The sequence below is a fragment of the Mus caroli genome, unplaced genomic scaffold (assembly GCF_978045245.1).
Source record: "Mus caroli unplaced genomic scaffold, Mus_caroli_1 scaffold_2, whole genome shotgun sequence".
Lineage (NCBI taxonomy): Eukaryota > Metazoa > Chordata > Mammalia > Rodentia > Muridae > Mus > Mus caroli.
Genome location: NW_028227257.1, coordinates 155933482 through 155955320, shown reverse-complemented (window position 1 = coordinate 155955320; position 21839 = coordinate 155933482). Strand labels below are relative to the sequence as shown.

The window sequence follows — 21839 nt, the reverse complement described above, 5'->3', positions numbered from 1 at the left end:
TGCATCCAGGTTCAAAGCCCCTGTGCATATACACAGATACAAACGACCCTTCCCGCACTGCACAACTCATTGTACTGCCTGTTACACTCATGAGTCTACGCCCCTGCTCCCCAAACCTGGAACTTAGGGATGTCCTGTGCTCAAGGGGCCTTCATGAAGTGGACAGTCATGTGGGTGGTCTTCTGTCCCCATTTTCCTGTGCAGCTGAGAGCAGATGGCTGCCTAGGCAGCAGCTTGTCTCAGCCCTCAGTGTCTTCTTCCTTCAAAGTAAACAATCAAGAGTCCTGTGGTAGGTGAGGTGGAAAGCTCTGCTGCTCTCACGTGTTACGATTCATCTTGTGAGGGGTAGATCTAGTAAGGATGGATGAAAGATGGGAGGTGAGAGGAGGCCTCATGGCAATGGAAATGACTTCAGATTACATGACAGGATCATGAGGAAACGGCCGGATGTTGTCCTGGGCGTGGCACACACAGTTGTGAAGAGGATGTCATCCTTTGTACGGCAGATTGATTTTGCTCTAGACTGGATGGAAGTAGAGGCTGGACGTGCCATATACAGGTGAGACTCACAGATGTATAGTGTACAGAGAAAGCCACAGGTAGACAGTGTATAAAGGCCCAAGGGTGAACAGTGTACAGAGGCCTGAGGGGTGTCCCATCACTGCTCGTCCCTGTTGATGGATAATGTGGTATTGCTAGTATACCAGACCCATGCCTACAAAGGTTGTACAACGAAGAGGGTGAGTTCCTTATCCACTTCCCACTCCTGGTACTCATGGAAACATTGTTTGACATCATCCTGGGTTCTATGCATGTATACACAGGCACAAACACACTTTTAGCAGACCACTTTGCATGTGCATACACATGGACCACATCATCCTATCAGAAGATCTGAGAGCTGTCTGAAGTGGCTTTTCTCTCTCTCTTTCTTTCTTTCTCTCTCTCTTTCTCTCTCTCTGTCTTTCTTTCTTTCTTTCTTTCTTTCTTTCTTTCTTCTTTTTTATTAGGTATTTTCTTTATTTACATTTCTAATGTTATTCCCCCTTTCTGGTTTCCCCTCTGAAAATCCCCTATACCCTCCCTGAAGTGGCTTTTCTTTTTTTTTTTTTTTTTTTTTTTTTTTTTTTTTGGTTTTTCGAGACAGGGTTTCTCTGTGTAGCCCTGGCTGTCCTGGCACTCACTTTGTAGACCAGGCTGGCCTCGAACTCAGAAATCCACCTGCCTCTGCCTCCCGAGTGCTGGGATTAAAGGTGTGCGCCACCACGCCCGGCCCATGAAGTGGCTTTTCTAAGGAACTACTGTGGTAACTGTTCTCAGGTCTTTTCCTCTGACCCTATCTGGGATGCCTTGCTGGCCTTACCTCTGCTCAGGTCACAGAGAGGCCTGGGTTATAGCTGTCAATGTGGTGTACGCCTTTAATCCCAGCACTCGGGAGGCAGGGGCAGGCGGATTTCTGAGTTCGAGGCCAGCCTAGTCTACAAAGTGAGTTCCAGGACAGCCAGGGCTATACAGTGAAACCTTGTCTCGAAAAACAAAACAAAACAAAAAGCAAACAAAATAATAAGCTAAGGAAAAGTTAAAATACTTATTTGAAGTAGTAGTAAACCCATATGTGTAAGCACAAATATTCTAAAGTAAGAAGTAAATTGCACTTTATATTATTTATTTATTTATTTATTTACTTACTTACTTACTTATTTGAGACAGGGTCTCACTAGGCTTGGCTAGTCAAGAATCCACTGTGTAGGCCAGGCTGGCCTCTATCTTCCAAGTACAGGAATTAGAGTGTGTACCACCACATCTGCCCAGCACAGTAACTGCTTTGCAAACCAAAGCATCCCTGAGAAGTCTACACTTTTCACTGGTTACATCCTGGGGTGTGGTCAGCTGTCATGGAGCTGGTCCTGTGAGCAACATAGGCTGCTGAGCTGAGCTCCTTTGTGTCTCTGCAGGCAAGGAGACAAGTCTGACTGCACATACATCGTCCTCAGTGGCAGGCTGCGTTCTGTCATCCGAAAAGATGATGGGAAAAAACGCCTGGCAGGGGAATATGGCCGAGGAGACCTGGTTGGTGTGGTAGGTGCCAGATACCCTCTTTGCCTTCCATGATACTCTGCAACCTGCCTGTCTAGTTATCTGAAGAGGAGGAGAAAGCCTGAGTGACTGCAGGAGCCTAGCTTTCCCCCACCCCTCCCTGCTGGCTCTGCCTTTGTCTGGGGCCCCATCTTAGCCTTCTGGGCAAGCCACAATTCTGGTCCCTGGTTTCTAGCTGCTCATTTGCACCCAGGCAGTGCTGAAGCCCTGGTGGATAATATCCAAAGAACTTGATTGAAGGTAACTCGCAGCTTCCCCTAGCTTCCCCATGCTGCCTATGTAGGCGGCTTCCTCTGTCCTGACCTGTTAGTGACCAGCTCCAGGACGTCTCAGTGTTGGGCTTGTAGAGCCGGATGAGGACAGTAAATTCCAGTCTGCACCTCTGGCTTCAGCTGGTCAGTCGGTTGGTTAGTTGGTTGGTTTTTTCCCCTTGAGACAGAGCCTTACCTAACCCAGGTGGGCTTAGAACTCACCAATAGACTTGAGCTGGCCTTGTACTTACGCTGATCCTTTTGCATCAGCTTCCTCAAAAACAGTAAACCTCTATGTATTAGAACAACTACTGTATATCTGTATCTATCTGGATGGATGGATGGATGGATGGATAGATAGATAGATAATGTTTGTTGGGCTTTTTGATTTGTTTTATTATTATTATTATTTTTAAAGATTTATTTATTATATGTAAGTACACTGTAGCTGTCTTCAGATACTCCAGAAGAGGGCGCCAGATCTCGTTACGGATGGTTGTGAGCCACCATGTGGTTGCTGGGATTTGAACTCTGGACCTTCGGAAGAGCAGTCGGGTGCTCTTACCCACTGAGCCATCTCACCAGCCCCTGTTTTTTGTTTTCTTAATGTGCATGACTGTTACCTATGAGTATGTCTGCATGCTCAGAGATGCCAAAAGAGGGCTTCAGAAGTTACAGTGGGGGCACATTCTTTTAGCCCCAACACTCTGAAGGCTGAGGCAGGTGCATCTCTGTGACTTCTAGGTCAGCCTAGACTATAAAGAAAAACAAAAAAAGAAAAGAGGACATCAGATCCTTTGGAACTTGAGTTATAGATCACTCTATAGATAAGTGTGAGCCATTTTTCGGGTACTGGGAATTGAACTTTGTTCCTTTGGAAGGGCAGCCAAAACTCTTGTTTTGTTTGTCTGCTTGCTTTTAGACTTTGGGGGGAGGGATTGGTGGGGTTGTTTTTTGTTTTTGTTTTCCAAGAGGTTCCAAGGATTTCTCTGTGTAGCCCTGGATATCCTGATTCTCACTCTATAGACCAGGCTGGCCTTGAACTCACAGAGATCAGCCTGCCTCTGCCTCCTGAGTGCTAGGATTAAAGGTGTGTGCTACCATTGTCTGGCTTGTCCGTCTCACCGTGTGTCTTTGGCTGTCCTGGACCTCCTGCTGCATCCTGTGCTCCTCGCCATGGAGGCGTCTGTCTAGCCCAAGCCCAAGTCTTTTTAAAAACTAACTGTAGTTTACAAGCAAACAAACATTACCTGAAAGACTGTATTCTTTACTTTGCCACCCCCTAAAATCTGAGTGGTTCTTGTTACCCCACCACATCCTGCTCAGTCTGCCACCATAGCCCCCCACCCCCTACACCCTGCTTCTTCTTTGAGAAAGGGTCGTGAGAAGGTCGTGTGTACCTCCCCCCCCCCTGCCCCCCCTTAGTTAGGTTTCTATTGCTGTAGTAAATCACCCTGATCAAGGGCAACCTGTGGAGGAAAGGGATTCCTTCACTTAGGCTTCTAGGCAGCAGTCCATCACTGAGGACAGCCGGAGCAGGCACTGCAGCAGAGGCATGGAGAAGCACTGCATATTGACTGACCCTCATGGCTTGCTCAGCCTGCTTTCCTACCCAGGACCTCGTTCTGCTGCTTTTAAAGAAGTCTTGAATTTTAGACAGTTTAAAGTCTTTTTGCTGTCTGATAACAGGGTCGTAGGGAAGCCTTCTGATGTTGCCAAGTGTGTGTGCTAATGGCTGCTTTCCTCCTGCTGCAGCCTCTGTTCTAGGGTTGCTCCCATCATGCCTCCCCTGAGCTCTGCTTCATAGTGGGTCTTCCATGTCACTTTGGGAGTGCCTGGCCTTAGGGTAGCTATGCTGTGTGCAGCCTGTGAATCCAGTCACCAGCTCTTACTTAGAAGTTTGCATAGCTGGCCAGATGCTGAAGTAGGTGCCTCCATGCTCCAGGCTCCTTTAGGCTCTGAGGGAGCCCCTCGTGGATGGTGCGCCTTCTTTAGAGGCATTTGTATCTGAAGGAGTATTCAGTTCCCTGAGACCCCTAGCCTGTGTCTGAGAACTATCAGGGTTGCTAGGGGTATCTGTGGCTTCTAGAGCATCCCAGGGGTTTGGACAGCAGATACATGTGAGAGCCTACCAGCTTCGTGCAGAACAAAGGCTTGCTTAGGTCATTTTGTTCCTTTTCTTGATTTCTAACCATACAGCTCCTACAGGCTGCTGTTCTGGCTACTTCTATGTCAGATTGACACAAGCTAGAATCATTTTAGAAGAGGGAACCTCTGTTGAGAAAATTCCCCCCACCAGATTGTGGGCATTTTCTTGGTTAATGACTCACCAGTCATTAACCAATGACTGTTAGAGGGCCCAATTCTCTGTGGGTAGTTTAAGAAAGCCAAGCAGAGCAAGCCAGTAAATAGCATCTCTCCATGGCCTCTGCTTTAGCTTTTCCTCCATACTTTTGTCATGTTTGAGTTCCTGCTCTGAATTCCCTCAGTGATGGACTGTGACCTAGAAGTATAAGATGAAGTAAGCTCAAGGTACTTGTGGCCTTTGTGATTTATCACAGCAGTAGAGACGCTAAGACAGCTTGTATTCACCTGACCTGCACATGCCATGGCTGGACTCCAGACATCCTCAGCCTGGCCCTCCTGGCCCTTGGCTGGTCTTTGAGACCCCTGGATTTGTCTTTTCTTCCTTAGGTGGAGACACTAACCCACCAGGCCAGAGCAACCACAGTGCATGCTGTCCGGGACTCAGAACTGGCTAAGCTGCCAGCAGGAGCTCTGACGTCTATCAAGCGCAGGTACCCACAGGTGAGGCTGCTGCACAGGTGCACAGGTGAGGTGAAACTTCTAGCTGCACTTCTGACCCATGTGAGAATTTAGACAAGTAGGCAAAGACACACACTGGAATAGGTAGGTGGAAGGTTGTAAAAGTGGCACACTAGTCGTACTCTCAGATGGGGACTCTTTTACCACTATTGTATGACTATTTCTGAGGACACATGAGCAAAAACCAGACTTACCTCAAATACAGAACTGGTAACAACAGAGGAAGTAAGGACACTGCAAAAGTGCTACTTGATAAGCCAGTGATTTCTGTTGGGATTCCTCAGGAATATGGCGAGGGGCTACTTACAGGTACAGAAACGACTCAAAGATGCATGCATCACGGAGGCCTACCCAAGCCTGGGTTACAGCTCACAGACCTGGGAACCTGGAGCAACTGCACAGCCCGCAGGCAGCTCAACAGGTTACACAGACTTTCCAGATAGAGCGAATGACCTGAGCTTCTTTCAGGCTGCTTTGCTGGTCTGAGGGTATCTGTCAGCAGCCTTTACTGCTTACATGCACTTATGTAAAGAAGAGACCTGGTGTATGTGGTAGGTTAGGGATGCCCGGAAGCCTTGACATAGTTTATTGCCAGAGCTTGAGGAACATCCAGCAGAATAGAGGAACCCTGCTTCAGAATATCCTGTCTTACAGAGCTTCCCTCCGAGATGGAAGGCTTTCTGTAGGAGGAATTGGCTACACTCCACCTACTGCTTAGGACAGTAACTTGAAGAGAGCTTTGGTAGCAGCCGGGATTGGCAGAGGAGGAGTACTGAGGTACTGAGCTGCCTTTTCTGGTTGTCCTCCCTGCCTGTGAGCAACAAGTCTATCAGAGAGAAGAGGGACTGCCCTATACTCTGGACTAAAACCCCCTCAGCATCCTGCTCTCAGTCTTTTCTGAGACAGGGTTTCTCTGTGTAGCCCTGGCTGTCCTGGAACTCACTCTGTAGACCAGGCTGGCCTCAAACTCAGAAATCCCCCTGCCTCTGCCTCCAGAGTGCTGGGATTAAAGGCGAGCGCCACCATGCCTGGCTTGTTTGTTTTTAGATGTGCCAATTTTACTTGTTTATCTGTAGTCCTAGAGATTAAGCTCAGGGCCTGGCATGTACCATGTAAGGGCCACACCATTAAGCTGCATCCCCAGCGCTTTTCCATTTGTATTTTAAGACAGGGTGTTGCTAAGTTCCCAGGCTGGCCTCAAAATTCCTCATAACTCAATCTCCCACTGCTAGTATGAAAAGCGTGTTTCCTGCTTTGCTGATTATAGGTGTGTGTGTGTGTGTGTGTGTGTGTGTGTGTATGTGTGTTGGCTCTTGGCCTCTAGAGAAACATTCAGATGCTTATAATAGAATTCTCTGAGTGGTCCCAAGGGGCTGTTTATGAACTAGGACTGCTGAGGTGGGTGACAGTTTCCTTATCTGACTTACTTTTAGACTTCTCTGCTCAGACTAGTTTTTGTTTTATATCTGAAAATCTGTACAGTTTCATTTAGATCTAACGTGGGCTCTGACCCCTACCACCTTAGGCCAAATAAGCAGCCCTAACTTAGCTAGCTAGAGTGGCCCTGGTGGCACCTAACTGACATAAAACACAGCAGGTGTCCCTATCTGAGATGAACTGTCCTCTCAGGTGGCTGTCAGGCTGTCTTTGCCATGCCTGGGGTTATAGATGGGAGGGCCCCTTAGGTCATTTGCTACCTGGAGTGTGAGGCTCAGGGCCACAGAGTGTGTGCTCTGCATCTTTTGTGTTTCCACTCTGTACCCCACCCCCACCCCCAACCAAGCACATTATTCCGCTCTCCCCCAGGCAAGCTTCTTTTCCCTGGTGACTTAATTTCTTCTCCTTTTGTTGTAATAAAAGTGTTCTCTTTTGCTCTCAGCCTCACATTCCCGTCTGTCATAGTAGGGAAATCATAGTGACAGGAGCTAGAGGAAGCATTTGTCACATTATATTCATAATCAAGAGCAGGGAGCAGCAAATACACACATGGTGTGGCTCATCTCCCTTTTCCACTTACAGAACCCAGGTCCAGTTCACAACTGAGATGGGTCTTTTCACACTTAGTGTGATCATGACAATCCCCATAGGCGTGTCTAGGGGCCCATGTCTCTGTGTTTGCGTTGTTGGCCATACAGTTTCATCTGGAAACCAGGAGATCGTATGGGCCCTTGTCATCCGCAGCCCGTGTTTATTTCCAGTCACTGACAGGTTTGAAAAAGCAAACCCAGTGTGCTGTTTAACACTCTGTGACATTTCCCAGTCCCAGCATTTCACCGTTTAAACGTGTGGTTTAGGATTCTCCTCTTCCCTTCTTTCCCAAGGTTGTAACCCGACTGATTCATCTCTTGGGCGAGAAGATCTTAGGCAGTCTCCAGCAGGGATCTGCAACAGGTGAGTCTCAGCTCTGTCTTGGAGCTCTTCCTCAGTCCCACGAATGCACTGCCCCACCCTTCCCCTTGCAGAGCATTGTGGGATACTGTGCTGCATGATTCCTGAGAACATCTGGGAAAGTCTCACCAAGCACAACTCTGAGTAAGGAGGGCTTAGATCTTTAACAGTGTCAGCATATTTTGCCAAGCTATGTCTCAACACGGGCAGCACAGCAGAGAGCTGTGACCTATCTACCTGGCATTTAGAAAGAGGAAACGGGGCTGGTGAGATGGCTCAGTGGGTAAGAGCACCCGACTGCTCTTCCGAAGGTCCAGAGTTCAAATCCCAGCAACCACATGGTGGCTCACAACCATCCGCAACGAGATCTGGCGACCTCTTCTGGAATGTCTGAAGACAGCTATAGTGTATTTACATATAATAAATAAATAAATCTTAAAAAAAAGAAAGAGGAAACAGAGGATGAGGCCTCTGGAAGAGTGGTACAGTCGGGGCTGCTGTTGTCTGTCACATGCCGCATGTGAAAAAACGGGGAGCGAACTGTGGGTATCAGGAACTAACACTCTACCCCAGCTTGTATGTTTTCTTCTAGCTCTAAGATGTCCATAATTTGGGAGCCACTGGTCACTCTGTGTTCCAGCACTGCCTTCTTTCCCTGAATCCCACAGATGTGAGAGCTCTGATATTGCTCTTACTGTTCTGTGCGCACTTTGCCCATGGCTGTCTCTTCACTACCTGGGATAATGGTTTATATTTGTCCGTGCCTGTGGTCCTCCCCACCTGTTCTGCTTATCTTTTGTCTATTCCACTAGTTCTCAAGGCTAGCTCATTTGTGGCCTGTTCCTCTGCATATTTACATCTGAGACTGGTGTACTGATCTGAGTGTTTGCTGAAAGGACAGATTCACAGGTGAACATGCCGGTTAACTCTCTACTCTCAGGACACCTGGCCATTTGAGTCTTACCTGATATATAGGGGGGGGGGTTGTTTTTGTTTTTTGGTAAAGATTTATTTATTATATAAACAGCATACTGCCTGCATGTACAGCTGCATGCCAGAAGAGGGCATAGATGGTCATGAGCCACCATGTGGTTGCTGAGAACTGAACTCCGGACCTCTGAAAGAGCAGCAAGTGCCCTTAACCTCTGAGCCATCTTTCCAGCCCTACATCTGCACAGCCCTTGAGATGTGCTTTAGCCATCACTTCTACACGCCTTAGAACCAAAGATTTGCTTTTAAGAACCGGAAACTTCTTGAGTGTTGTCCAGGACTCAGAAGTTCTGAATTTAGGAACAGTAGTCTGGAAATGTTCCAAAATGTGAAAATGTCAGAACTCCAACACGCTCTGGCAGCACGATTTCAGCCCCATGTCACTCCACAGCAGCATGGCTGCCTTTCATCATCCGCATCTTTACTCTTCAGAGGCTTCATGGCTTAGGGTTCGTTTTGCTTTATTCTGTAGCTTTGTATCTTTTAGCAAATTGGGGGAATTGTTAGTCCATCTTTCAACTGTGTATTCTTTCTTTTCTTCTGGAAACAAAATGTCACAAACGTTGGCCCTTTTGTTATGGTCCTAAAGGAATCTGGGGCACTGTTCACTATTTTATCTCCTTGTCCCCATGATGTTCAAATAGAATTTTCACTGTCCTCAATGTCATCTGTCCTTTTCTGCCACCTCGATTCTCCTCTTAGCCCATACAAAGTGGTTTAAAACATTTTTTTTTTGATTGTTATTATTTTGAGACAAGATCTTGCTGGGTAGCCCAGACTGGCCTCAGACTCATTGTATAGACCAGACCGACCTAGAACTAGCCGCTTTCCCCCCCAGGCTCCCTGTGTAGTCTCAGAATCCCCTGCTGCAACACGCCAGTGTATGCATGCCAGTGTATGCGGCTGTCACTCCTGTCCTGTCCAATCCATCTGTCTATCCGTGACTCCTGGCTGTCCGTGTCTCCCCTCCTCCAGGGATCTCCTATCCCCTTCCACACAAAAAATTTCGTTGTTGTGTTTTGGCGCTTCTTTGTTTTGTTGAGGTTTTCTGTTTCTGTGTGTTGTAGAAGTATTAGTGATTTCTGATTTCCTGTTTGCTGGCTATAACTAGCTACATTTCATTGTTCCTGGCAAACAACTCTGACCTTTGTGTTGTTGTCTGCTGACTGACTTTTTTCATTCGAATGAAGATTCTTTGCTCTAGAGGCACACCCCTTAAACTCTGCACTCGGGAAGCATAGTTCAAGGCCAACCTGGTTAACTAAGGGAGTTCCAAGACAGCCAGAGACTACACAAGAAAAAAAATGTTCTACATGTTCTGTGCCAGGAAATGTTCCTGTCTCCAAACAAACAATATTGCTTTTGTTGTTATTGTTTGGGTTTCTTTTCCTTTTTCTTTTTTTGTATACCCTGCTCTTGGTGTACCTAGTAATTTAGTATATACCAATTTTTTTTTTCCAAGACAGAGTTTCTCTGTGTAGCCTTGGTTGTCTTGGAACTCACTTTGTAGACCAGGCTGGCCTCGAACTCAGAAATCCTCCTGCCTCTGCCTCCCAAGGATTGGGATTAAAGGTGTGTGCCACCACTGCCTGGCCAGATTTCTTAATATATTAAATAAAATAAGTATATATATATATATATATATTTTTAAAGATAGCCTTTCTTTTTTTTTTTTTTGATTTATTTATTTATTATATGTAAGTACACTGTAGCTGTCTTCAGACACTCCAGGAGAGGGCGCCAGATCTCGTTACGGATGGTTGTGAGCCACCATGTGGTTGCTGGGATTTGAACTCTGGACCTTCGGAAGAGCAGTCGGGTGCTCTTACCCACTGAGCCATCTCACCAGCCCCAAGTATATATTTTTGAATATTATATTTTATTTAAATCTTCTGTGGCTCTCAGTATGTGTGTATTCACAGCTCAAGTTCTGCCCTAGTTTTTGTGGCTATGGTAGTTTGGTCAGCCAGTATGGTTGCTAGCTGTACTCCTTTGTTCTGTCCCTCTGTGGGGGCTCTAAAGAATCAGGCACCACAGAGGGCCCATTGTAGGCTTTTCTACCAGAGCCATGAGAGGCCGGCCATTTGCTTCATTCCCACAACTACCTTTTGGAGCTAAGGGGTGTGTGAGCAGGGGTGGCGCCAGGCAGCAAGTGCTTAGGGCATTGGTCCGGGGAGATCACATGCCCAGTCCATGACAATGTCAGGACATGCTGAGCAGGCTTGTCTGTTTATCTGCTTTTCTGTTTATTTAGACATACAGGTACTTTGGCTTTAGAAGGTTTGAGATGTTTATTTAATAACAGAATTATTTTTTATAATAACTATAAATAAACTATAGCTATTAATTGTAGCTATTTCATTCAATAGCTTTTCTCACCAATAAAAAATACGGTCCATCTTTCTTTTTCTTTTCTTTCTTTTTTTTTTTTTTTGAGACAAGGTTCCTCTGTGTAGCCCTGGCTGCCTTAGAATTCACTCTGTAGACCAGGCTGGGTGTACCACCACCACCAGGCTTAAAGATGTGTTTTATCTTTTGATACCTAAGAGGGTCATTCATTTAGCCATTTCCCACACTACCACACATCTCTCCTCAGCTGATTTTGTTTTTGTTGTTATTGTTCGGGTTTCTTTTCTTTTTTCTTTTTCTCTTTTCTTTCTTTCTTTCTTTCTTTCTTTCTTTCTTTCTTTCTTTCTTCCTTTCTTTCTTTTTTTGTGGTTGTTTTTTTGTTTTGTTTGGTTTGGTTTGGTTTTGGTTTTGGTTTTGGTTTTTTGAGACAGGGTTTCTCTGTGTAGCCCTGGCTGTCCTCTAGGATTAAAGGCGTGCGCCACCACGCCTGGGTGGTTGTTCCTTTTTTTTATTAATTTATTTACTTTGCATCCCAATTGAAGTTTCCCTCTTCTCTCCCTGCCCTTCCTTCCTACCTCCTCCATCCACTCTTCCTCAGAAAAGGGCAAGTCTCCCATGAATTATTAACCAAACATGGCATATCAAGTAGCAGTTAGATGAGGCACCTCCCATTTTTTAAATTTTTTTTTCATTTTTTAATTTTTAAAAATTTTTTTTAATTAGGTGTTTTCCTCATTTACATTTCCAATGCTATCCCAAAAGTCCCCCCTACCCTCCCCCCAACTCCCCTACCCACCCACTCCCACTTTTTGGCCCTGGCGTTCCCTTGTACTGGGGCATATAAAGTTTGCAAGTCCAATGGGCCTCTCTTTCCAGTGATGGCCGACTAGACCATCTTTTGATACATATGCAGCTAGAGTCAAGAGCTCTGGGGTACTGGTTAGTTCAGAATGTTGTTCCACCTATAGGGTTGCAGATCCCTTTAGCTCCTTGGGTACTTTCTCTAGCTCCTCCATTGGGAGCCCTGTGAATCATCCAATAGCTGACTGTGAGCATCCACTTCTGTGTTTGCTAGGCCCCAGCATTGTCTCACAAGAGACAGCTATATCAGGGTCCTTTCAGCAAAATCTTGCTAGTGTATGCAATGGTGTCAGCGTTTGGAAGCTGATTATGAGATGGATCCCCGGATATGGCAGTCTCTAGATGATCCATCCTTTTGTCACAGCTCCAAACTTTGTCTCTGTAACTCCTTCCATGGGTATTTTGTTCCCAATTCTAAGAAGGGGCAAAGTGTCCACACTTTGGTCTTCGTTCTTCTTGAGTTTCATGCATTTAGCAAATTGTATCTTATATCTTGGATATCCTAAGTTTCTGGGGTAATATCCACTTATCAGTGAGTACATATTTTGTGAGTTCCTTTGTGATTGGGTTACCTCACTCAGGATGATGCCCTCCAGTCCATCCATTTGCCTAGGAATTTCATAAATTCATTCCTTTTAATAGCTGAGTAGTACTCCATTGTGTAAATGTACCACATTTTCTGTATCCATTCCTCTGTTGAGGGGCATCTGGGTTCTTTCCAGCTTCTGGCTATTATAAATAAGGCTGCTATGAACATAGTGGAGAATGTGTCCTTCTTACAGGTTGTGACATCTTCTGGATATATGCCCAGGAGAGGTATTGCGTGATCCTCTGGTAGTACTATGTCCAATTTTCTGAGGAACCACCAGACTGATTTCCAGAGTGGATGTACAAGCTTGCAATCCCACCAACAATGGAGGAGTGTTCCTCTTTCTCCACATCCTCTCCAGCATCTGCTGTCACCTGAATTTTTGATCTTAGCCATTCTGACTGGTGTGAGGTGGAATCTCAGGGTTGTTTTGATTTGCATTTCCCTGATGATTAAGGATGTTGAACATTTTTTCAGGTGCTTCTCTGCCATTCAGTATTCCTCAGGTGAGAATTCTTTGTTCAGCTCTGAGCCCCATTTTTTCATGGGGTTATTTGATTTTCTGGAGTCCACCTTCTTGAGTTCTTTATATATCTTGGATATTAGTCCCCTATCTGATTTAGGATAGGTAAAGATCCTTTCCCAATCTGTTGGTGGTCTTTTTGTCTTATTGACGGTGTCTTTTGCCTTGCAGAAGCTTTGCGACTTTATGAGGTCCCATTTATCGATTCTTTTTTTTTTTTTTTTTTGGTTTTTCGAGGCAGGGTTTCTCTGTGTAGCCTCGGCTGTCCTGGAACTCACTCTGTAGACCAGGCTGGCTTCGAACTCAGAAATCCGCCTGCCTCTGCCTCCCGAGTGCTGGGATTAAAGGCGTGTGCCACCACGCCCGGCTCGATTCTTGATCTTACAGCACAAGCTATTACTGTTTATTCAGGAATTTTTCCCCTGTACCCATATCTTTTCCCTACTTTCTCCTCTATAAGTTTCAGTGTCTCTGGTTTTATGTGGAGTTCCTTAATTCACTTAGATTTGACCTTAGTACAAGGAGATAGGAATGGATCAATTTGCATTCTTCTACATGATAACCTCCAGTTGTGCCAGCACCATTTGTTGAAAATGCTGTCTTTCTTCCACTGGATGGTTTTAGCTCCCTTGTCAAAGATCAAGTGACCATAGGTGTGTGGGTTCATCTCTGGGTCTTCAATTCTGTTCCATTGGTCTACTTGTCTGTCGCTATACCAGTACCATGCAGTTTTGTTTTTTTTTTTTAATCACAATTGCTCTGTAGTACAGCTTTAGGTCAGGCATGGTGATTCCACCAGAGGTTCTTTTATCCTTGAGAAGAGTTTTTACTATCCTAGGTTTCTTGTTATTCCAGATGAATCTGCCAATGAGGCACCTCCCTTAAAGTCAGACTGGATGAGGTAGCCCAGCATGAAGAAAAGGTCTCAAGTGCAGGCAAAAAGAGACAGACAGCCCCTCCTCCCACCGCCCCTCCTCCCGCCCTCAGGAGTTCTGCAAGAAAACCAAGCTACACGATTGTAACACATATGCAGGAGGCCTAGGTTAAACCCATGTAGGCCCCCTGCTTGTTGGTTGAGTCTCTGTGAGCCCTGGTTAATTGATTCTGTGGAGTTCCTTGATCCCTCTGGCTCCTAGAATCCTTCCTCCCCCTCTTGTACAAGATTCCCTGAGCTCTGCCTACTGTTTGGCTGTGGGTCCCTGCATCTGTTCCCATCAGTGGCTGGGCGAAGCCTCTCTGATGACAGCTGGGCTAGGCAGCAATCTATGAGTATAACAGAGTGTCATTGAGAATCACTTTCTATCCCGGGCCTCTGGGTAATCCAGCCTCTGCATCCTGGCCCTCCAGGCAGTGTCCGGGTTGGGCTCCCTCCCATGGCTTGGGTCTCAAGCTGGACTAGTCATTGGCTGGACACTCCCAGAAGTTCTGCACCATGTTTTTACCCCAGCACGTCTCATAGGCAGGACAAATTATAAGTCAAAGGTTTTATGATTGGGTTGGTACCCCTATCCCTCCACTGAGAGTTGCCTGGTTACAGGTGGTGGCCCGTTCAGGCTTCATAGCCCCCATTGCTAGGAGGCTGAGCTAAGGTCACCTTTGTCCATTCCTGGGAGTTTCCATTGTACTAAGTTTCTAACTCATCTCTGAGATGTCCCCAATGCAGTTGTCTTCTCCAGTCCCTTCTCCCTCTCTCCAGATCCCTCTTGTTCCCATCCCGGCCTCCAACCTCTTACTCCCCATCCCACCTCCCACCTTCATTCTCTATTCCAGTCTCCCTTCCCAGGGAGACCTATCTGTCTCACCCCCACCCTCGAGCCCTCCTTGTTACTTAGCTTCTCTGTGTCAGTGGATTGAAGCATGGTTATCCTTTACAGCTAATATCCACTTATCAGTAAGTACATACCATGTTTGTCTTTCTAGGTCTAGGTTACCTCATTCAGGGTGATTTTTTTTTTCTAGTTTTTTCTATTTGTCTGAAAATTTCGTGATATTACTTTTTTTTAGCAGCTGAGTAATACCCCAAATTTTCTTTATCCATTCTTTGGTTTAGGGACATCTAGGTTGTTTCCTGTTTCTGGCTCCTTTGAATAAAGCTGCTATAAACATAATTGAGCAAGTGTCCTTCTAGTATGAAGGAGTATCTTTTGGGTATATTCTCAATTGGTGTAGCTTGCTGAGTTTTAAGGTAGATCAATACCCAATTTTCTAAGAAACTACCATATTGATTTTCAAGGGAGCTGTACAAGTTTTGCACTCCCATCAGAAATAGAGGGGAGGGTTTCTCTGTGTAGCCCTGGCTTTCCTAGAACTTGTTCTGTAGACCAGGCTGGCCTAGAACTCAGAGATCCACCTGCCTCTGCCTCCCTTTAATCTGCTGGGATTAAAGGTCCACTTATTTTTTGTTGTTGTTATTGCTGTTATGTTTTTTGTTCTGTTTTATTTTTTGAGACAGTATCATTATGTATCCCTGGGTGCTTAGAGCTTATTATGTAGACCAAGCTGGCCCCAGATCCACAAAGATCCTCCTGTCTCTTCCTCCCAAGTTCTGTGATTAAAGGTGTGCTCTAGTAACCCTTGCCTTCTCAACTTGTTTTAAACAATTCTGCAGGGACTATTTTTATATATGTGTGTACATGAGGTATACATGTGAGGTGTATGTGTGTGTGTGTGTTACACATAAGGTACATGTATGTGTTATATGTTTGGTGAATGCATGGTACCTAGGTGATATGTATGGGAGTTGTGTGTGTGTGATGTATATGATGTGTATGATATATATATGTGAAGTGTATGTAGTGTGTGTGGTATATGTATGATGTAGGAGGGTATATGTAGTGTGTTGTGGCATATGTATAATGTAGGAAGGTGTGTGTAGTATATGTATAATGCAGGGTGTGTGTGTGTGTAGTGTGTGTGGTATATGTATGATGCAGGAGTGTGTGTGGAGTGTATGTGGTATATGTATGATACAGGAGTGTGTGTAGTGTGTGTGGTATATGTATGATGCAGAAGCAGACTTGTTTCTGCTTGTCACCACCTAGTAGGCATGTGACATGAAGTGTGGCTTCTCATCTCTCTCCCTGCTCTTAGGTTTGCTTGAAATGGCAAACCCTTCCTCAACTCTCTTACTGCCCTGTACCTTGTGTCATCTGGAAACATGGTGGCTCTCTTGGCCGTGGCCCAGCTTCACCAGTTGCTAGTTTAGTGAACATAGCCCTGGAGCTCCACCTGGACCTCTGCACCTGACTTAAGTCAGTCTCTGTGCAGACACATGTCCATCCTCTTGGAATCGTGTATCTGACAGTCTCTGGAAGCTGCTCCTGGGGTGAGGAGCAGAGATGAAGCCAGCCATTTGGAAACTGCCTTTAAGGGAGACAGGCAGCTCAGACCTGAAGATGGGTCTGTGTTTGTGTGTCAGAGTACAACAGAAGGTCAGTTGTGGGTGGGACATTGTTGGCCAGGGAGCCCATAGCATGGCAATGCCACAAGAAACCCTGGTCAAGTGGGGATAAGTCTACCAGGTGGTGTGAGATCTGCTTAGTCACCTTCATGGAAACAGGAGGGACACATGACAAGAGAAGAACCTGTACCAGGATCTTTTGCTGAAGGGTAGCAAAATAAAAATGTCTTTGGTCTTGCACTTGTGTTAGAAGGGTGGCCTCATCCCCTGCAGCTGAGTAGAGCCCAGGTAGAAGAACCCTGGGTATCTATCTAGGTAAGGAACTATGGGACCCATGACGGTCCTGGTCTCACGGAGGCTCTGCCTGCTTTGGTCTCTCCTCCAGGTGTTCCTTCTGGTATCAGCCAGGGCACACCTGCCCTGTCCAGCCCCAGAATGACCTTCCTTATTGATTCTCACCTTTCTTTGGGTTTGCAAATCCCACATGGATAATAGATAATAAAGGCGTGTTTGTTGCTGTTCTAAGCTTACCATTTCTAGGTTAAAAAAAAAAAACAAACCAAAAAAACCATAAAGAGAAACAAGTCCTTCCCGACACAGTAGTATATATACTATTAACACAGGTGGATTTGAGGCCAGCCTAGGCTACATAATGAGGCTATGGGGGGGGAGGGGTGCTCTCACCTGGCAGAATGTTTTCCAGGTTTTCTTGCTCCTTGAGTTCCCAAGCTTTGAAGGGTAAACATAGTTTTGGTATTGCTCACAGGACTGCTTTAGTCATTGGGAAACTGAAAGCAGACCCTGGTCATACTTGGGTGGCACCCTGCCTCATCTGGAACCTTGGAAGCTGTTCTGGTGGCCCAGCCTTCCATGTTGATTCCTGGTTCTATGCCTACAGGTCACCAGCTTGGATTTAACACAGCAAGCAGCAAATGGGACTTGGGGAACCCGCCTGGCAATCTGTCCACAGTGGCAGCACTGCCTGCTTCTGAGGATGTGCCCCTAACTGCCTTTGCTCTGGAGCTCCAACATGCCCTCAGTGCCATCGGTAAGCCACAGACATGTCCTGAAGGTAAAAGTCACCAGTAGCCCTCTACCCTGAGAATGGATCTTGAGCCAGGGAGGCTCTACTCAAAGGGAACTCTCTACAAGTGAGGGATTTTGAGGCTCTGAGACCTGCATGGACACAGAGTATTTAGTAGTACATAATGTGCTAGGAATCCTTCAGAGGGGGACCCGAGACTTTGTTAGGAGGGTCTCCTGCTACAGGACTGTGTTTATAGCACTCTGTTTGCTGGAGTGGTGTCAGAGGCCATGGCCATGGAGCTGTTGAGCATCTGGAAAGTGCCCTTGGCTGCGACCAGGCAGCTCTGGTGGGGCAAGGCTTAGAACAAGAGCACTCTGTGGGCCAGCCCTTGATATAGATTAGTCCTAGGATGAAGCCCAGAGGGACCCTGCGTCAGGAAGAAGCTATTACACTTTAGAGCCTAGGGCTGGCAGGATGGTTCAGCAGTTAGTTACCTGAGGGCCATAACCCCTTTAGGGGATCACATGTAAGATAACCTACTTATCAGATATTTACATTACAATTTGTAACAGCAGGAAAATTACAGTTATGAGGTAGCAACAAAATAGTTTTATGGTTAGGGTCACTACAACATGAGGAACTGTATTAAAGGGTTGCAGCATGAGGAAGGTCGAGAACACTGATATATAAAACATTAAATAATACAAACCAAAGATCTGTGAAATTGAAAGATAATACAGTATCTATTATTTATAAACTATTCTTTTTTTTTGTTTTGTTTTGTTTTTGTTTTTTTGAGACAGGGTTTCTCTGTATAGCCCAGGCTGTCCTGGAACTCACTTTGTAGACCGGGCTGGCCTTGAACTCAGAAATCCACCTGCCTCTGCCTCCAGAATGTTGGGATTAAAGGCGTGTGCCACCACGCCCGGCTTATAGAGTATTCTTAAAATAAAAACTTAATGTATAGTATATATTATATATAGTTTAAAATTTTGTTGGTTTTGTTCCATTTCATTTTTGACACAGTCTTTTCATGTAGCTCTGGCTGTTTTGGAATTCTCTATGTAGACCAGGCTGGCTTTGAACTCACAGAGATCAGTCTGCCTCTGCTTCCTTAGTCCTAGAATTAAAGGCATGCGTCCCCTATGCCTGGCTTGTTTGATATTCTTGAAACATACTACAGGTGTATAGGAAGTCCCGTTCATTTGAAGTGACACTGGTTGGATAGTTTAGGCAGAGTCCAGCGCAATGTTGGGTTGCTCGATAGAGAAAACTTCTTTATTTTGAGACAATTGTGAGATAACAAGAAACGGCCAATCAATGAGGAAAGGCCCCCATGGCCTTTCCCAGTGTCACCTCTGATGACACTGTATATGAGGCTAAGACCAGCAACGTGATATTTTGTATTCTGTAAAGGCTAGCTCCAGATTCATTAGCTGTTTTTGTGTATGTATATATACATGTATGTATGTGAATGCACATGTGCCTCCTCCTTTGACACAGACATAGCTAAGACCACACCAAAGCTGCAACTCTCATTGCTGTAGAAACCTTGCAGCTGTCACTTAGAAGCCGCCACATTCTATTGACTCCCTACTCACTGATATCTAAACAGCTGTCCTTGATACTGACTGCTATCCTTCTGATCTGAGAAATTTATACACATAGAATTATAGCATGTGGCCAAATGAGATTTCCTTTTTCAAATATGGAGCCCTTCACACATTGGCATGTCATCTTTGTTCAGAGGCCATGCTAATCTTTGTACTATTTCAATCTTTGTACTATTGCCAGAGCAAGCACGGCTTGCTTTCTTTACTGATAGAGTGTATTCACACCACTAAAGGCATGATTCAGTTAACTTAGTCACCCATTATTGAAGGGTGCTTGGATGGTTTCCAGTTTGGGAACATTGTGAATTAAATTGCTGTTGTCATTTGTGTAGTAGATGTGTTGGGGTCTAGGAGTTGCCCCACAAACCACATGAACACCAATCTCAGTTAAGAGGGGATGGCTTATTGAATGCACACCCCAAGACTGATCCACCGGGGCAACAGCTCAGGTTCAAGAGCTGAAAGCTGTGATACTTCCCAGGGCCCACTTATAAAGGCTAAAAATGTAAAACCCACAATGAGCTCATACTAGGGTGCTGAAAGTGTTACCTGGTGGTTGGCTCTGACGCAAACCATTTTAGACATAACAGTTCATAGTGATCTTTAATTTGTTAAGTCTTACGTAAAGCTTGTAGGTTTGGAACATCTTATGATTAACAAAGCTCCTACAGAACATAACAGGATATGTGATCAGCATGACCTTGCTCTGAGTCAAGTTATTTTTCTGTGTCAATGACTGGCAGCCATGTTACAGTCTAGCTGGGGGCCATGGAACAGAATATCTACAGCTATGCTGGGGAGGGGGGAGCAGGCCTCAACAGATGGACTTTTTTCATATACATTTTCATTTTTCTGGAGTCTTAAGAGTATGTTCAGTCTAGTAGGAAACTACTAGGCTTTCTCCACAATATCTAGACCATTTTGTGTTCCCACTAGTGACATGTGAAGGGCCCATTTCCTCACATCTTTGCCAATATTCTGTGTCATTAGTATTTTAGTTTTTTGTTTGTTTGTTCGAGACAGGGTTTCTCTGTGTTCCAACTGTCCTGGAACTCACTTTGTAAACCAGGCTGGCCTCGAACTCAGAAATCCACCTGCCTCTGTCTTCCGAGTGCTGGGATTAAAGGCGTGCACCACCATGCCCGGCTAGTATTTTAGTTATAACCATTCTGATAGAAGCATGGTGATAGCAGGGTCTAATTTTATGTATTTATTTAATTTTTTATTGTATTGTATTTTTTTGAGACAGGATCTCACGATGTTGTCTTGGCTGGCCTGAAGATCACTGTGTAGACTAGGCTGGCCTTGAACTCACAGAGATCCACCTATCCCTGCCTCCTGAGTGCTAGAATCAAAGGTGTGCGCTACCACCACCCAGCTTCTTTTTCTCATTGTCTGATTGGGCTGTTTATTTTCTTACTGTGGAGGCTACAGGGGAAGGGGACTCACTTTTTAAAGTCAGGTATGGCAGCACTTATCTGTAATCCCAGCACCTAGGAGGCAGAGACAGGAGGATTGCTGCAAATGGGAGGCCAGCCTGATTCTCATAGTGAGTTGTAGGCCAGTCACAGCTACATAGAAAGACCTTTGACTTACAAAAACAAAACAAAACAACAAAAACAATAAAAACCCTTGCTTTTGAAGAGTAGTAGAATCAAAGCAAATTGGGAAGAATCCTGGATTGCACAGCCATTCCATTCCATGCAGAGCTACCCCACGACCATCACCCCCTGCAGAGTGGGACTTGTGTCAAGTCTGAATTGCTCAGGGTACAGAGTACACATGCGAGCTCACTCCTGTTGTAGTTCTGTGGGCAGATATGTGTGACAATGAGTGCTCACTACTACAGGATCATGGAAGGTACTTTTTACAGTTCTGCTCTCTGCACCGCTTCTCCCTGGTGGCCGCTGGTCTTTTGTTGTTTCCCTAATGTAGCTATTTTTCAGAGTGACACATGGTTGGGATTCTATATTTGAGTTCCCTCTATGTCTTTTGGTAGGTGATTTGATAACTTCCTGTGTGCTTTGTTTTGCTTTTGTTTTTGTTTTCAAGACAGGGTTTCTCTGTATAGCCCTGGCTATCCTGGAACTCACTTTGTAAACCAGGCTGGCCTCGAACTCAGAAATCCACCTGCCTCTGGGCATGTTCCACTACTGCCCAGCTTGATAACTTTTTAAAAGAATTTTTATTTTTGTAATGATCTATTTATTTATTATTTATTTGCATTTTATGTGCATTGTCATTTTGCCTGAGTGTATGTGTATGTGAGGGTATCAGATTTCCTCAAATGGACAGTTGTGAGCTGCCATGTAGGTGCTGGGAATTGATCTTGGGTCCTCTGGAAGAGCAGCCAGTGCTCTTAACCACTGAGTCAGCTCTTCCACCCAAAAGTTGTTTTTTTTTAAAACTTTCCTTTGTTCAATTAGCCAGCAGTTTACCCACCTCGTGAGGGGAATGCTGGTGGCTTCCGGTCGTGGCCGTGACGACTGTTGGCTTCCATGTGCAGATTTTGTATGAACATGTTGGCAGCTCCTTTGGGTAAACATCAAGGAACATGATTCCTGGATCATATGGCAAATATATGATAACCAGTGCTGCCCCATTTTAATTATGTTTCCCTTTGATAAGTGATACAAGACATTTTCATCTGCTCTGCTCGTCTGTATGTCACTGACTCACTAGGATAGCTGGTTAGCAGGGTCCTCCTGTTTCTGCCCCACCAGTGCTGAGGTTGCAGGCCAGCCTGGACTTCTTCATGGGCACTAGGGATCTAAGTTCTGGTCCTCAGCTTTATATGGCAAGCACTTTGTCAACTGAGCCATCTCCCCTGGCTTTCCTGGTTGTTTTCATAGTGTTGAAGATTAAGACTCTTTTGTATATATTTTAGATAAGTTTTCTATTATGCAGTTATTTTTGTGAATATTT

At 45.3% G+C, this 21839-nt stretch overlaps 1 protein-coding gene and 1 pseudogene across 1 annotated transcript in view; one reads left to right on the top strand and one right to left on the bottom strand.

Annotated features, from left to right (window-relative positions):
* The window catches only part of Pnpla7 (patatin like domain 7, lysophospholipase), an 85472-nt gene that overhangs the window by 39741 nt on the left and 23892 nt on the right, over window positions 1-21839 (top strand). Inside the window, exons 17-21 of the mRNA XM_085835116.1 lie at window positions 428-559; window positions 1956-2079; window positions 5043-5156; window positions 7496-7565; window positions 17173-17322. Of these exons, the coding sequence (XP_085691242.1) occupies window positions 428-559; window positions 1956-2079; window positions 5043-5156; window positions 7496-7565; window positions 17173-17322 (590 nt within the window). The remainder of the gene's footprint in view (window positions 1-427; window positions 560-1955; window positions 2080-5042; window positions 5157-7495; window positions 7566-17172; window positions 17323-21839) is intronic.
* LOC115030428 (U6 spliceosomal RNA) lies at window positions 19004-19104 on the bottom strand (annotated as a pseudogene).